A 17,056-nucleotide genomic window follows, 5' to 3' on the forward strand; every position below is an offset into this window, starting at 1 on the left:
GAATGCAAAGTTGGAAAAATAACGATTTCTTCTTTGACTCATGCAATGTGGGGGGATAAGTTTAAGAATTCTCTGAACTTGCACCAATGGGTTCACAAGGCTTAGGGCGGAAAGCCGCTTTCACAGGACGAAAGCCTCCGAGAGCTGGTAGAGGTGGAGAGCCGCGGCTGCAAGGCTTTGTCCCAGGTTTGCTAGCGAGAAATATGCCTTGTTAAGCCTGGGGCGGCATGCCCCATTCATCTTAGTCCCTAGAAAAGGTAGACAAATACGGTGCCGGCAGTGAAGGGCTGCCTGCTTGGCACCAAGATGTTGATTTGTCTTGACCCTAACCCCTAACATCACATACCTTTGGAACCCCTTTTCTCTCACATACATGAATAATGATAACTGTTTTATTGTCTCTTTCGGCATGACCATCATATATGTAGTCCTTCTGATCCTAATATGGAGAAAGGACCTTACTCAGGGCTCTTGTCTCCTCCCAGACATTAGCCTCTCTCGTGTTCATTTCTGCATCTGCTCTCTTGCTGAACATGAGAGAACTCCGGACTCAAGGTCTGCAACAATGTAATATTTATAATTTATTTCTTGATTCCCAGAATTACAGATTTCTAGCTAATTTTTGTCCTGGACTTAGTGTATGTCGGCTTACAGAACAAGAGTGCACATTATTTAGTCCTTTCAGGTTTGTTGAGATTTGCATTATAGGCTAGAACATGGCCAACACGGTAAACTTTGGAAAATAAGTGCTTGAAAATTCTGTGAATTTTGAGAACATTGTATACAATACCTCCATTATATTGATTTTTGTTATGTTGTTCAAAACTTCCTTTTATAAATATTTTTATCAGCGTAAATTTATCTTTTTTTATTCCACGTTTCTTTATACTCTGCCTTCTTTTGGGTTCATGATAATTTTTGTTTCTTAATCATTCTGCCTTTGCCCTTGACTAGTTTGGAAAATGTGCACTCTGTTCCTGTTCCCTTAATGATTATTTTAAACATGGATTTTTTTTTTTTAGGTTTTATTTACTTAAAATTAAAGTTTATTTTTTTATTTTAGAGAGTATATGAGCAGGAGAGTGGGGCAGATACCAGCTGCTTCCAGTTTTTCAAAACTCAGGGACAGAAGAGTTGTGATTACTCATCACTCTTAAATCTCAGTATTTTGGGGGGTACCTGGGTGGCTCAGTCAGTTAAGCTTCTGACTCTGAATTTTGGCTCCTGATCTCATGGTTCGGGGGATTGAGCCCAGCATTGGGCTCTGCACTGACAGTGTGGAGCCTGCCTGGGATTCTCTTTCTCCTACTCTCTCTCTCTCTCTCTCTGCCCCTCCCCTGCTCATGTGCACACACTCACTCTCTCTCAAATAAACATTAAAAAAAATAATGGAAAAGGAAAGGGAGGATTTAGGGAAATGGTGAAAAGGGACCTTGTTTATTCTATAGACTTATTTAACTTTTACACCACACGTATTGATATATTTAAATCAATTAAATCAGAGTGGCAGAAGACAATTTGTGTTAAAAAAGAATATTATCCCAAATGGCTAAAAAGTATTACCAGATCCATTTACACATACCAGCCAAGTTTTTTTTTTTAAGTCTTGTTTAGTTTTAAGCCTAATTACTTCCCTTGCAATTTATAAGATATACAAAAATTTACAATGCTGGCATTTCTTGATGGATTCTACACCTACAAACAAGAATTTTATGGTATACGATTTTCTTTCATGATCTTATGAAACCTGAAACTCAGGACATACATGTGCTACAAAAATCCTCTGGACACAAAATCACATACATCTTGGACCTTTCTTAAATTACTGCTTTGACTATTCCATATATTCAAACATGAAACAAAACTGTCTTTTAGCATACTGCAGTTATTTGCTCTTCTTGACTACTTCATGTTGTATTTTTTATAAATAAATGGTAATGTGACAGGAACAGAATTTCTATTATAAAGTTTATATGTAAGCAACTGGCCCAGTGTCATTACATTACACTAACTCTCCTTAATAAGTATTATCTGATGCACAGTAAGTTTTGGACTTCATGCCAGAGGCATCTCTTATCACAAGTCTTCAGTCAGCTATCTTCTTTGATGTGAAAGCTCATTTGTTTGGAAGGTGTTCCAGGATTCCCAACATTTACGAGTTTTTTTCTTCCCCCTCAGTGAAAACTATTATATGATGACCCCTCAAACACATCTGTTGCGGCCAAGTTTTATTTCTGTGTGACGTATAATGGGATTTCTCTTCTCGAGAACAGATGTTGACTTTTCACCTCATTTGTAGGCCTTTCCCTAATGAAATTAGGCTACACTGGTGGTAGATGGTTTTCCTATATTCACTGCATTTAAAAGGTCCCTCCTGGATAAGTTTTCTGGAACTGACAAAGACCAAAATTATCCTAACGTTCCCTGCATTCAGAGGGTGTCCTTTGTGTGGATTCTTTTGTATTCCGTGAGATCTGGCCCTTCACTAAAGTCTTTCCAGCGCCGTGTTCCCGAGATTTCTTTCCTGTGTGAATTTCCTCATGTGAAGTGAGAAAGAACTTGACAGAGAATGTTTTCCCACACTCATTACAGTGATAAGGTTTCTGTCCTACGTGACTTCTCTGATGAACACTGAGGTATGATTTCTCAAAAAAGGCTTTCCCACATTGAGTGCACTGATATGGTTTCTCTCCTGTGTGGCGTCTCTGATGTCTAATGAGCTGTGACTTCTGGTTGAAGATCTGACCACATGGAACACACCCATAGGGTTTCTCTCCAGTATGGCACCGTTGATGGATAATAAGATGGCTTTTTTGGCGGAAAGCTTTTCCACATTCATTGCATCCATGGGGTTTCTCTCCTGTGTGAATCAACTGATGTCTACTGAGCATTGCCATACTGCTAAAGGCTTTCTGGCATTCGAGACATACAAAGGGTTTCTCTCCTGTATGCGTTCTGTGATGGACAATGAGCATTGCCTTTCGTATGAAAGCTTTTCCACACTCACCGCATTCATAGGGTTTCTCTCCTGTATGAGTTCGCTGATGGACAATGAGATGTGACTTGTCTATGAAGGCTTTTCCACACTCACTGCATTCATAAGGCTTCTCTCCTGTGTGAATTCTCTGATGTGTTATGAGGGATGACTTTTTATTAAAGGCTTTCCCACATTCCTTGCACTCATAAGGTTTCTCTCCTGTGTGAGTTCTTCGATGAACGATAAGCTGGGAGTTGTCTATAAATGCTTTTCCACATTCACTGCATTCATAAGGCTTCTCTCCCGTATGGATTCTCTGATGTGTTATGAAGTGTGACTTTTTATTGAAGGCTTTCCCACATTCCTTACACTCATAAGGTTTTCTTCCTGTATGATTTCTCTGATGTACAATGAGCTGTGATGTGTGTACGAAAGCTTTTCCACACTCATTGCATTCATAAGGCTTCTCTCCTATATGAATTCTCTGATGCGTCAGGAGATGTGAGTTTTTACTGAAGGCTTTCCCACATTCCTTGCATTCGTACGATTTTTCTCGTGTGTGAGTTCGCTGGTGAACAACAAGCTGAGACTTACTGCAGAAGGTCTTTTCACATTCTTTACATGCATAGGGTCTGTCTCCTGTATGAGTTCTTTGATGGATAAGTAGGTTTGACTTCTGCATGAAACCTTTACCACAGTCACTACACTCAAAAGGTTTCTCTCCTGTGTGTGTGCGGTAATGCAACCTGAGCTTTGTCTTCTCTCTGTAGGCTTTGCCACACTCTTTGCATTCATAGGGTTTCTCTCCTGTGTGAGTCCTGTGGTGTAAAATGAGATGATACTTTGTTCTGAAAGACTTTGGACACTCAAAACATCCATACGGTTTCTCTCCTGTATGAGTTCTCTGGTGCAGAGTAAGATGACATTTTGTACTAAAAGCTTTCTGACATTCAGGGCATCTGTACGGCTTCTCTCCTGTATGAGTTCTCTGGTGTATTATGAGCTTTGACTTATACCTGAAGGATTTGGGACATTCACTGCATTCATAAGGTTTTCCTTCTGTGTGAATTCTGTGATGTCTTTTGAGATTTTTCACCGTGTTGAAAGTCTTCACACAGAAATTATGTTCACTGTACTGGGCTGAAGTATGGCAGGTTTCATGTAGAGTATGGAAAAATGATTTCCCATGGCCACTTAATTCAGTGGAATTCATTTCTGCAGAATTTTTATTCTGAAGTTTTGAATCTGAATATTGTTTCAAACGTATTCCTCTTGAGAAACACTGAAGGGGTCTTCCTACAAATGGAACAAAGTTTTGCTCAGAGAAAAATTTTTTCCCAATGCATTATTTTCATTATTGCTTAACAGATTCATCGTTCTCAATATTTTCCTGATACTAATCCTAAACCTGCCACATTACTTCAGGGAAAAAAAAAATCCTATCATTATGAAATGGAGGGGGATGGAATCTCAAGTCCCTATCTAAAGAGAATGGAGAAAGTGATACAGCAGGTGCACAGAAGTCAGAGGCATCCAATAAAAGAAATAGATAATAAGTAATGAACTGAAGGACATGGGTGTCATCAAATTTTGGAGGGAATCTATGAAATCTCTAGAAGCGTAACAGAAGGGCTATGTGGGAGTGCCTGGGTGGCTCAGTTGGTTGAGTGTCCGCAACTTCAGCTCAGGTCATGATCTTATGGTTTGAGGGTTCAAGCCCCATGTTGGGCTTTGCACTGACAGCGCGAGCCTGCTTGGGATTCTCTGTCTCCCCTTCCCTCTCCCCTCCCCTGCTCACTCCCTCTTTCTCGAAAACAAACATTAAAAAAAAAAAAAGCCTACCTCTTTAAAAAAAAAAAAAAAAGGAGAGCTAAGTGAATATGGGTAAGACATGGGGAAAGTGGGTTGTGTCTAACAAGCTGCAAAAGAACAACAGCCAAAAAAGAAAGACCGAATGAAACAGGCCAAGGTCTGACCCAGGGCAGATGAAAGGAGGTACGTCTTCTCTGAGGTGGCTAGCACATGAGTCATACACGGTAAGAGAAGGAAGCACCATTCACACTGGTGACCTCTGTTCACTCAACGTCCCCTCTAAAGGTTCAAAGACAATGAGCAAAAAATCCCAAAATAACAAGGGTCCCAAAGCACCAAGATCAACTGTCACTTGGCTTCCGCTAACTCCCACTGCGCTGGTATACTCGCCTGGACTACACAAACTTGGGAATTCTCTCTCTACCAGTCCTTGTACTCCTTTCTCCACAGGAACCGTTGCTTCTGGCCAGGGAGCGTGATAACCTGTCAAGGGGTCATCACAGAGAACTGAGCAGTATTAGGGCCTATTGAAGGAAAGTTCTGTTTTAGGGAACAGACAGTAAATCTCAGCAGAACAGAAACTCTTTATTCCAAAAATGAAAATAAGTACCGTCACTGGTCATAAGGAAAATAGGTTCTATCACCTTTCCAAATCCAAAATCATTAAGGATATCAGAGTACCCATAAATTGTAGCAATGGGGGGGGAAAGGGGGACAATTAATGGGCTCATGCTGAGATATTTAGGAAAGTTGTCTTTACCCAATGACATTAGATTGCTGTAATTTTCCAACATCACATCCCGGTAGAGGTTCTTCTGAACAGTATCTAGTAGCTCCCATTCTTCGCAGGTGAAATCCACAGCCACATCACTGAATGACAATAAGCCCTGTAATAACATAGCCCTTTTTGATCTGGAGTTAATATAATGGAAAAAATGTAGGAGATAGATATTATTCTGATTATTTTTGCTATAGACATTTATAAACAAGTATTTCTCTATGCCTAGTTTTGATTTATGCTTTGTGGGCTAATAACTTCATTTAAGCTATCCTTTCTGCATTCTTCATTCACTTCACTCATTCATTCACCCATGCAAAATGTTGCTAAAACTTTGCCTAAAAACCATCTGCAACCCACCTGAGGAGTGTTTAATGTTGGGGCGCCTGGGTGGCTCAGTTGGTTAAGTGTCCGACTCTTGAGCTCAGCTCAGGTCATGATCTCACGGTTTGTGAGATCAAGCCCCGAGTCGGCTCTGTGCTGACAGCGCGGAGACTGGTTGGGATGGATGGATTGATTGATTGATTGATTCATTCATTCATTCTCTCTCTCTCTCTCCCGCCCCCTGCCCCTCTCTGCCCCTCCCCATTCACATGTGCGTATACTCTTTTCTCTCAAGTTAACTTTTTAAAAAAGTAATGTTACCTACTGTAATAGGAATACATATGCACTAAAAAAGGAAATAAAGCATAAAGCCTTCATGTAGCTTCTGATAGTGCAGAGTGGCAAGTACACTCCTTGACAGAGTTGACATACGGGAAGACATTATGGTTTAAGGGTTACAACAGAAGTATACTCAAGTTAAAACATGGGCACAAGTAGGTGGAGAAATAACAGTCCTGAAGAAGTGGTCAAGCTAGAGCTACATCCGGTATGTTTAGTGGTGTGTCCCACAGTAAGAGCTAGAAGAGGTGGGAACCATGGGTCTTCCAAAGGGAGGACGAGTTCAAAGTGTTAAATCCTGGGGAGGCTGGGTGGCTCGGTCAGTGGAACAGCTGACTCTTGATTTCAGCTCAGGTCATGATCTCACGGTTCGTGGGTTCAAGCCCCAAGTTGGGCTTTGTGCTGACAGCGCTGAGCCTGCTTGGGATCCTCTCTCTCCCCCTCTCCTGCTTGTGCTCTTTCTTTTTCTCTCAAAATAAATAAAGTTAAAAAAAAAAAAGTGTTAAGTACCATACTGGCTTCAAGAAACTGCAAAAAGTTCAGCGAGACAAAAGAGGCCAAAGAGAACAGATGCCCTGGGCACAGGCAGCAACAGACCTTGGAGCAAGTGTTTATATTTCCTATAGACACTTGGTAGACACTATAGTGTTTTTCTTTTTTCTTTCTTTTTTTTTTTTTTTTTAAGTTAGTTTATGTATGTAATCTCTACACCAAATGCAGGGCTTGAACTCATGACCCCAAGATCAAGAGTCACATGCTCTTCCAACCGAGCCAGCCAGGTGCGCCTGCAGTGTTTTTCATATACGAAAGTATGTTATGCTCAGAATTACCTTTTAGAAATTGACTGTGCTACATAGTCACTCATGATACAAAAGCAAACAGAAAGCATTTACTATGTATTGCTCTAAACACTTCATATGTGTTAACACCATGATCTGCACAATGACCCTTAGGTGAGCATTCCTCTTCGCAAGTAAGAAGATATTTTTTTTAAGTTTTCTAGCTATGCCTTTTATATCTCCTACATTTCCTTAGGAAGATGACCGTTCACTGGGTCCATACTCTGGAGAAGGACTGGAGAACAATACCCATCGATATTTGAGGACACTTCTTCACACTTAATGCCTGGGAAATATTTCCTCAAAAAGTTCATGTGCTTCCTCCTTATACACAAAGTAAATCCCTTTTTTAAAAAATGTTTATTAATTTTTGAGAGAAAGAGAGACAGACAGAGCATGAGCAGGGGAGGGGCAGAGAGAGAGGAAGACACAGAATTGGAAGCAGGCTCCAAGCTCTGAGCTGTCAGCACAGAGCCTGATGGGGGGCTCGAACTCACAAAGTGGTTAGATCATAACCTGAGCGCAAGTCAGACACTTTAACTAACTGAGCCACCCAGGTGCCCCTATACAAAGTAAATCTTATGTTTTTATTCTTTTGTGATGGTTTCCAGTATTACCACAGATATGTCTGCAACTCAGCTCTGGATCCCACTGCTTATGTGGCAATGTTCCAACTGTTAGCACCTTGCGACATGTGACATGCAGATTAGCTAGAACTCCCTTCCTCATTGGCTCCTCTGGATCATTTATTCCGTCTCTGGGTCTAAGCACATCTCTCCCAGCTGCAATGTATCTATATACATAGTTCACTTTGTGTAGTGTTTTAAATCGTTAACTAGTTAATTAGTTGTCACACAATGTTACATTAGTTTCAGTTGTATAATAGAGATTCAACAAACTATAGTCCTGTCATGTTCACTGCATGTGTAGCTGTCTAAATACAACACTATTACAATATCATTGATTACATTCCCTATGCTGTACATTAAAAAAATTTTTTTTAATTGTTTTATTTTAGAAAGAGAGTGTGAGTAGGGAAGGGGCAGAGGGAGAGAGGGAATTTTAGGCTCTCAGCGTGAAGCCTGATATGGGACTCGATTCCAAGATCCTGGGATCATGACTTGAGTGAAATCAAGAGCCGGCCGCTCAACCGACTGGGCCACCCAGGTGCTACCCTATGCTGTAGCTTTTATGCTCATGATTTCTTCATTCCAAAATTGAAAGCCTGTATCTTCCACTTCCCTTCACCCATTTTGCCCAACTCCTCACTCCCTTACCAACTCTGGCAAGCATCAGATTGTATGCATTTTTATAAACCTCTAGAAATAGGGGAAATAAACAGCTCACCTGGGACTTGGTCATTTTCAGCATTCAGGTGTCTCTGGTGTCAAGAGTATCCTCAGTAAGGATGAATTTCTAGACTCAAGATCTACTTTTTTTCCTTTATAGGAAGTGCCTCATTCTGGGAAGGCAGCATCTATGGATCCAAAGAAAGATTTGTTTGGCATGGAAATAATAATAAAAGCAAGCTCCTGTGCAGGCAAGGAACTGTTTTTAAGCGTCTTTTCTCACTTAACCCTCACAATCCTAGTGGCTAGACTATAATTATTCCATTTGAAAGAAAAGAAAGATCAAACACCTAACTAAAAGCCACACGGTAACTGGTGGACCAAGGATTAAGACGCAAACTCTCAGAAATGATAGAATCTGATTCCAGGGAAATTACTAGAATGATGAATTATCCTTTCAGCCTAATCAACTAAAAAAAATGGGGGAAATATCTAAACTATTTTCAGACACAGAAGTCAGAGAAGAAGGGGAACATTTGTGTGCTGAGACTCATTACCTGGAGACCTTCTAGGCCACAGTTGGGGAGAAGGAACCCAAAGAGTCTAGCAGGCTTGCTGAATTAATGATAAAAAAGTCAAAGTCTGAGGAAGCAAAGATGACAAGCACTTGCCAGGCAGTATACCAGAAGAGAGAGAGGGAAAACTCACTCTGCAGATGCACAGAGGGTTCTTTTGAGTCTCTGGCTAAGGTCTAATGAACTGTGAGGAAAGGAGAAGGTCCAACAATTCCTGGAGCTCACACCAGATCAGGAACAGCCAGTGTTCCCACTAGCCTGGGTGGAAAGACCTTCTAGTATGCCTGTTTTTCAAATGTGCAGAGGTCTCAGGAGAATATTACCTCAATAATGGGGACAAAATAAGACCAAAAAGACTCTTATGGCCCCACCTAAGAAAGCTTAAAAGAAAGCCTCCAAAGAATCAAAACTTTCAGAGTAACTTGGTTACATCCCAGAGCAAACCTCAAAAGTAGTGAAAGGAATAAAAGAAAATCCTGCAAACAGTGTGAAGCTGACGATATATGATATCCAATCAAAAATGACCAGAGATGCAGAGAAGCAAGGAAATATGACCCACGGCAAGGGGGGAAATCAAGCAAGAGAAAGAGACAAAAATGGCCAAAGGGAGAGACCTGGCACCCAGTACGCTAAAAACGCTATCATAGGCACACCTGGGTGGCTCAGTAGGGTGAGCTCAGGTCATGATCTCGTGGTTTGTGGGTTCGAGCCCCATGTCGGGCTCTGTGCTGACAGCTTGTAGCCTGGAGCCTGCTTTGGATTCTTTGTCCCCCTCTATCTCTGTCCCTCCCCTGCTTGTGCTGTCTGTCTGTCTGTCTCTCTCTCTCTCTCTCAAAAATAAACATTAAAAAATTAAAAACAAATGCTATTATATATATACTCCATATATTCAACACATTAGAGACAAGCATGAACATGATGAAAAACTTTAAAATGTTTAACAAATGTGACTGAAACACTAGGAGGACATTTACATTTACCTCATACCAAAATTAACTCAAATAGATTACAGTTGTAAGAACTGAAACTGTGATACTTCTAGAAGAAAGCAGAGAAAAAAAATTTTAAGTTTATTTATTTGTTTTAGGAGAGAGAAGAGAGAAGGGGGAGGAAGCGGGGCAGAGAGAGAGAGAAAGAGAGAATCCCAAGCAGCCTCTGTGCTGTCAGTGGACATGAGATCATGACTTGAGCTGAAATCAAGAGTTGAATGCTTAACTGACTGAGCCATCCAGGAGCCCCAAGCACAGAAAAACTTTAAGTGATCTTGGATTAGGCAAAGATTTATTACAGGGCACAAAACGCACAATAAACAAAAAAAAAATTGATAAATTGGACTTCCTCATCACTAAACATTTTTGATATGCAAAAGATAGTTGTAAAATGAAGGATGAAGCCAGAGGAGGTTAGAGTAAAACATTAATGAAGTGCATACTTGATTGAAAGACTTCTATGTAAAAAATATGAAGAACTTTTCCAACTTCACAAAAGAGACAATCTAGTAAAAAAAGGAACAAAAGATTTAAACAAACACTTCCTCCCAAACATAGACAGCAATTAAGCACATGAAAAACTGTTTTAGGTTACACAACGAAAGCAAATTAAAACCAAAATAAAATATTGCTACAAACCTGTTAGAATGGTCATTTATTTATGTGTTTACATATGTGTGTATATATGTATTTATTTATTTATAAGTAAGCTCTAGGCCCAATGTGGAGCTCCAACTCATGACCCTGAGATCAAGACTTGCCAGGTGCCCCAGAATGGCTATCATTTAAAAGACCGAGGGGCGGTCTCAAATACTTATCTCTTGTTGAGACTTTATCTTCACACAAAATCCCAGCTGGATCTCTTATGTACTCCGAGCAGTGCTGACTGTTAAATAATTAATTCTGGCTATGCGAAATTAATCTACCACAGAGTAATGTAGAGATGCCAGGACATCCTGGAAATACTTGGACACAGTTTATTACTCTCAATATCACACTGCTGAGAACTCTGAAAGAACATACAACTCTGTGTTTTAGACTGTAGGAGAACTGAAGAAAACAGCTGGATTTCAAAGACAATGGGAGAAAGAAATTTATAGGCCAATCGCATTTATTAGCTTCTCTATAAAAACCTGAAATAAGGGACTGCTGGCTGGCTCAGTGGGTAGAGCATGCAACTCTTTTTTTTTTTTTAATGGTATTCTCTTTTTTTAATGTTTATTTATATCTGAAAGAGAGAGAAGAGTGAGCGCAAATGAGAGGGAGAGGGGCAGAGAGAGAGGGAGACAGAGGATCCAAAGCTGAAAGCACAGAGCTTGATGCAGGGCTTGAACTCATCAACCACAAGATCATGACCTGAGCCAGAGTCAGACGTTTAACTGACTGAGCCACCCAGGCGCCCTGAGGATGCAACTCTTGATCTCAGGGTTGTGAGTTTGAGCCCCATGTTGGGTGCAGAGATTGCTTAGGAAAAAAATAATTTAAAAAAAACTCGAAATAAAATGCTAGATAACTGTATCCACTGGTATGTAGGAGGTATATACTAGGAAAACTGAATACAGAAGAACTACTACGCACAGCTGACTTTATTCCAGTAATGCAAGGATAGTTTAATAAGAACCATTTAATTCTCTCAAAAGATGAAGAAAAGAGATGTCAGAAAACCCCAAGCCACTCAATTAAAAAAATATATATTACTAAACTAGAAATAGACAAGAAAGAGTATCTACAAAATAATCCACAGCACATTTCTTTAAACTCAGGGACATGGATAACCTCTCACTGAACCTTTAGTCAAAAATGTACCACAGATCAGAACCTGAGCAATAAAATGGGCAAAATCAATTGAAAGAAGACTGGAAAAAACCCAAAACTGTCATTATGCAACTGTTTTGAGATCAATATAAACATCAATTGGAATTTCACATTCAAACAACAATTAAGGTTTAAAAGGGGTTAAAACCAGTATTCACAATACCAGCAAAACCTATGAAGTACCTGGGGGGAACCTGTGCAAGGTAACAGATTATAGCAAAAGAATGCAAATCGTAAGCAGTCAAATGGAGAGAGGGACAAGAGGGTGAGGTTCGGGAGGATCCCAAACCAGAAGTTTCCATTGTCCTATCCTCTGGGAGTCGGGACACATTACTTATCCGTCCAGCATATCCACGAGTGCCAATATGTAGGGTATTGCCACCACAGAGGTGCATCTGAGTTTCAGTGTCTGTAGTTTTTATTAGAATTTCATTAATCAGTAAGCAGGACTGATTTAATCACTGGCCATTTGACTCAGCCTCTAACACCACTACCATCTTGGAGCTAAGGCTGGTCTCACCAGGCTCAAAGCCCCCACCCTCTAATCGCATGGTTGGTCTTTCTGGCATAAATAGCCCCATGCCAAGTCTCCTCATTGGCATAAACTATCCATAGACCCACCATGAATAATAACAGGGACACGCCTGTCACTTAGTACATTCCAACAGTTTAGAGGCTACCTCCCAGGAACTGGGGACAAAGCCCAGGCAAATGGTTTATCACAAAATACCTAGCAAAAGACTAAGTTTCTAAGTACGTGACTATTCTCTAAAATGAGTAAAGACAAACTTGTAAGTTTTAAAATTGGCCAACGTAATATATAAAGATGTTGAATCACTATGTTGTACACCTGTAACGTTGTTGTATCAACTGTAATGAAATTTAAAAATTAAGGTAAGTAAATAAAATAAAACTGGCCAATGAACATATAAAAAGATAATCAGGGCACCCAGGTGGCTCAGTTGGTTAAGTACCCGACTCTTGATCTCGGCTCAGGTCATGATCTCACGGTTTTGTGAGTTTGAGCCCCACATCACGCACTGTGCTGACAGCGTGGAGCCTGCCTAGGATTCTCTCTCTCTCCTCTCTCTCTGCCCCTCCCCCACTCATGCTGTGTCTTTCTCTCTCTCAAAATAAATAAACATTAAAATTAAAAAAAAAGATAATCAACCATCATAGTTATAGGAATAGTACATATGGAGACCACAACGAGAGGACTTTGACACCCAAAAGATGGTCAAAAACAAGAATGAAAATACTAAGTGTTGGAAAGCTTACTGATCAACAGGCACTTTTACAATACTGATGAGAGAGTAAGGTGGTACAAGAGAAATTTGGCTTTTCCTTTAGATGAAAATTCATCTATTTTATGTCAGAAATTATACTTCTGGGCTAGACTATATAAATTCTCACAATGACCAGGAGATATATAAGACTTTGGAACTTCGCTACTTTTAACAGCCGAAACCCAGAAACAATACGAATGTCCAACAGTAGGAGAATGGATGTGTGAACTACACTATATTCATGCAATGAAATTCATTTTAATGAGCCAAACTTACATGCAAGATGGATGAATCACAGACTTTTTTTTTAATTAAACAAAATTGGGGGCACCTGGGTGGCTCAGTCGGTTAGGCGTCCGACTTCAGTTCAGGTCATGATCTCACAGTCCATGAGTTTGAGCCCTGCATCGGGCTCTGTGCTGATAGCCTGGAGCCTGCTTCTGATCCTGTGTGTCTCTCTCTGCCCCTCCCCTGCTCATGCTCTGTCTCTGTCTCAAAAATAAAAACATTTAAAAAATGTTTTTAATAAATAATTAAAAAAAATTTTTTTTTTATTTTAGAGAGAGAGTGCGAGCAGGGGAGAGGGGCAGAGGGAGAGAGCATCTTAAGCAGGCTCCAGGCTGAGCATCGAGCCTGACACAGGGCTGGATCCCATGACCCTAGGATCATGACCTGAGCTGAAATCGAGAGAGTCAGATGCTCACCTGACTGAGCCACCCAGGCGCCCGCAATCACAGACTTGTAATGAATCAAGAAAAGCAAGCCTCAGAAGACCACATTATAAGATCCTTATTATAACACTTACAAACTAGAAAAATTAAAGAGTGTACTCTTATGGTATTCATAGACGTGATAAAATTATAAAAGTCAAGGGAATACTACATACTAATTTGTGAACAGTAGTTCCAAAGTTTGGGAGAGTTAAAAGGAGGGACTAGGAAGATGAATAAGCATGGAGACTTTTCCATTTTTAAATAATCAAATATGACCTTTAATTAAACAAAACTATAAAGAAAAGCTGAGGTTAATCACCTTTTTCTAAATGGGGCTATCACACTAGAAAAGACTCATAAAAGGATGATACACCCACTGTCGCTAAAGATGTAGAAAAGCCTGGCACATGGTGTGTGCAAGCATTACATAATGGAACATTACTGGGGAGTTTGGTAAAACTAAACCAGAAGCCTTTGAAATATGAAATATGCAGTTAAGCCGGCCTACTTTTATATATTAAAAAAGGAAAATAGGGGCGCCTGGGTGGCTCAGTCGGTTAGGCCTCCGACTTCGGCTCAGGTCATGATCTCGCGGTCCATGAGTTCGAGCCCCACGTCGGGCTCTGTGCTCACAGCTCAGAGCCTGGAGCCTGTTTCAGATTCTGTGTCTCCCTCTCTCTGACCATCCCCCGTTCATGCTCTGTCTCTCTCTGTCTCAAAAATAAATAAACGTTAAAAAAAATAAAAAGATAAAAAAGGAAAATAGATACAAAATATAATTCGGTTTAAAAATACATTTCAAAATAGTACAGACACTTTAAGGTGATTTTTATCTGCTTTTATTGATGATAAGTATATAACGATAACTTCCTTTTGTCAAGTACCTACCTGTTATGGACTTAATATTTATGTCGTCTAGGTGGCGCCTGGCTGACTCAGTCAGTAGAGCATGCCACGCTTGATCTCAGGGTCCCGGGTTGTGAGTTCAAGCCCTACCTAGGGCGGGGAACCTACTTAAAAAAATAAAAAAAAAATCACAGCCTCCAAACTCAGGATTAGTTGTGTATTTGGACACAGGGCCTTTGGGAGACAATTAGGTTTGATGAGGTCATGAAGGTAGGGCCCTCAGGAGTACCTCTGTGAGGTAGATACCAATTTGTCTGCATGGGAAAAATGCGAATTATAGATAGAACTTGGTACCTCACCCCAAATCACACAAACAAGTAGCAGAACGGACATAAAAAGCTAGGACTAACATGATTTCACTCGCATGCAAACACGCATACACTGGCTGACACGCGCACACAGTGTTCATGGCACAATTTTTAACAATGGATCTATGTATGGCAGGTATACTCGTGATCACTTTGCTGTTCTTTCGAGTTCTCTTTATGTTTAAAATTCAGTATGAAAAGCGGGAAACGTAATACTTCAATGCTTCATACACACCCCAATGTCTGTCTACCTGAGGCCTCCTCGCGTGCCAACCCCACCCACCTCTCCCACGGACGCCAGGCTGCTGCACACCCTGCCCTTCGCTCTTGCACCTACTCACAGCCCCCCACCCCCCCAGACAGCTATTTTCACAGGGTCACGAACCCCTCGGATGCTCGAACTCGGACCACAGGAACCCCAGACGACTAACCCCCAATCCTTTCCTCACCGACCGGACCCCGATGGGCCCCGGGCCCCTGGGTCAGTGGCTCCCCCAGAGCCTCTGTCTACGGCCTGGGGGCGCGTTCCGAAGCACACCTGTCACTGTCAGCAGGAATGGTCTCTCGTCCTAAACATGATGCCAGCCGAAGACTCCGACAGCCTCCAAACCGCCTTAAACAAGCACCTTCCTACGAGCACCCACCGCAAACCGCAGCTCAGGTCGAGGAAATCCCACAACGAGGGACTCTGAAAGGAGCCTGCAGAAACCTCACAGGACCTCGACCGCGAATCTGTGACCTTACGCCGTGGGAACCCAAGCCTCAATACGCCACTTCCGCTTCCGTTCACCTGGTGTGCTGGCCCGTGTCCAGAGCCATTACTCAGATTGAGTAGCACTTTGGAGTGAGCCATCAAGCCACAAACCCTCACTCCGGCCCCGGCTAGAATTACCGCTGGCTAACTCCGCGGCGACGATTTCGCTGCGTATTGGCGGGAGCGGCCATTGCGGATCGTGCCCGCCATCTTGCGTCGTGCGCTGTACGGAGAGCGAGATGGCCACCGTAGGCGACCGGAGTAGGCCGGCCAGACACGAAAGGTGCAAATTCAGCCCATCCTTTCTCCACTTTTCGAGACTTCTCATGTCCGGTTCTTCCGCAGCGGCTGTCCGTGCGGCCGCGCATGCTTAGTAGAACCTCAGCGATCTCTCCTGCAGTCTTCCAACCTCACCGGGACGCTAAGCCAATCACAGACCAGGCCTGAGCCGGAAATGGCCGCTCCCGCTCTGTCTCGTCGCCCTTTGGAAGCCGCTCTGAGGGCGCGGCCATATTGGGAAAGTCTGGATCCGTACAGGGAAGAGCGGACTTCAGGGCTGGGAATCCGGAGGCGTTCACGGCACATTTGAGAAAACGGGGATTAGGAGGCTAGAACTGGATCTGGAGGAGCAGGGGCGGTACGAGGAGAGCTCTCTGGATGTGTGCTTCGCGATGAGAGACGGTTGTGAAGCATTCACTGGGACCCAAGGTCCACGCCAGAAGATTAACTCTTGTATCTCGTGTCCCAACATAAACTGAGTACATTAAAGAAGGATCCTGTGTATCCTCGTTAGTCACAGCCCACCAGTCATTTGTTTTTGTGAATACCGCACAGATAATGATCCCAGCAGCATTATTTAGTCGGTTTCCCCCACTGCTATGTAGTACCATCTGTCATAAATCAAGTCTCCTTACCTTCATGGCTCTGACTTAGGACGTTCTGTTCCTTTGGTCTCTTTGTTTATCCCTGTGCCGGTACCACTATGTTTTAGCTATGGGAGCTTTCCAAGTCTTCACAATCCGATAAAGCAAGGTCTCCTACCATATTCCTTTTCTATGAGCCTGTCTTTGTTCTTTAGGCCCTTTATATTTTCAAATAAGATTTTTTAAGTTTATTTTTGAGAGAGACAGAGACTGTGAGTGGCAGAAGGGCAGAGAAAGGGACAGAAAGAATCCCAAACAGGCTCCCGCCTTCAGCACAGAGCCTGAAGCAGAGCTCCAACCCAGGAACCATGAGATCATGACCTGAGCCAAAATCGAGTCAGACAATTAACCAACTGAGTCATCCAGACACCCCTATATTTTCAAATAAAATTTTAACTCACCTTGTGAACTTCCACACACACAGAGTGT

The 17,056-nt window shown here is 41.9% G+C and overlaps 1 protein-coding gene across 10 annotated transcripts; it reads right to left on the reverse strand.

The window, feature by feature from the left end:
• Nucleotides 1-1,416: 1,416 nt before the first annotated feature.
• LOC106973010 (zinc finger protein 260-like) lies at nucleotides 1,417-16,135 on the reverse strand. 10 transcript variants are annotated; one of them, XM_053210938.1, is made up of 6 exons: nucleotides 15,843-16,135; nucleotides 14,625-14,746; nucleotides 8,417-8,546; nucleotides 5,550-5,676; nucleotides 5,176-5,272; nucleotides 1,417-4,269 (listed from the first exon to the last, which is right to left on the reverse strand). In XM_053210938.1, exons 3-6 carry the CDS (start codon nucleotides 8,438-8,440, stop codon nucleotides 2,415-2,417), a joined length of 2,103 nt encoding a protein of 700 aa, XP_053066913.1. In that variant the 5' UTR covers nucleotides 8,441-8,546; nucleotides 14,625-14,746; nucleotides 15,843-16,135; the 3' UTR covers nucleotides 1,417-2,414. The 10 variants fall into 10 exon arrangements, with proteins under 10 accessions (XP_053066913.1, XP_053066911.1, XP_053066912.1 ...); XM_053210936.1 differs by having other exon boundaries at nucleotides 15,595-16,135; XM_053210937.1 differs by having other exon boundaries at nucleotides 14,625-14,749; nucleotides 15,595-16,135.
• Nucleotides 16,136-17,056: the final 921 nt, after the last annotated feature.

This window comes from Acinonyx jubatus, chromosome E2 (genome assembly GCF_027475565.1).
Source record: "Acinonyx jubatus isolate Ajub_Pintada_27869175 chromosome E2, VMU_Ajub_asm_v1.0, whole genome shotgun sequence".
NCBI classification, from domain to species: Eukaryota; Metazoa; Chordata; class Mammalia; order Carnivora; family Felidae; genus Acinonyx; species Acinonyx jubatus.

Excerpts from the sequence above, each read along its gene's own strand:
- LOC106973010 (XM_053210940.1), bottom strand. The coding sequence starts at position 8,440 with ATGCTGAAAATGACCAAGTCCCAG. Across the intron at positions 5,677-8,416 it reads TGAAAATGACCAAGTCCCAG|GGCTTATTGTCATTCAGTGA; the intron begins GTGAGCTGTTTA and ends ATGTTATTACAG. Across the intron at positions 5,273-5,549 it reads CAGCAATCTAATGTCATTGG|GTTATCACGCTCCCTGGCCA; the intron begins GTAAAGACAACT and ends ACCCCTTGACAG.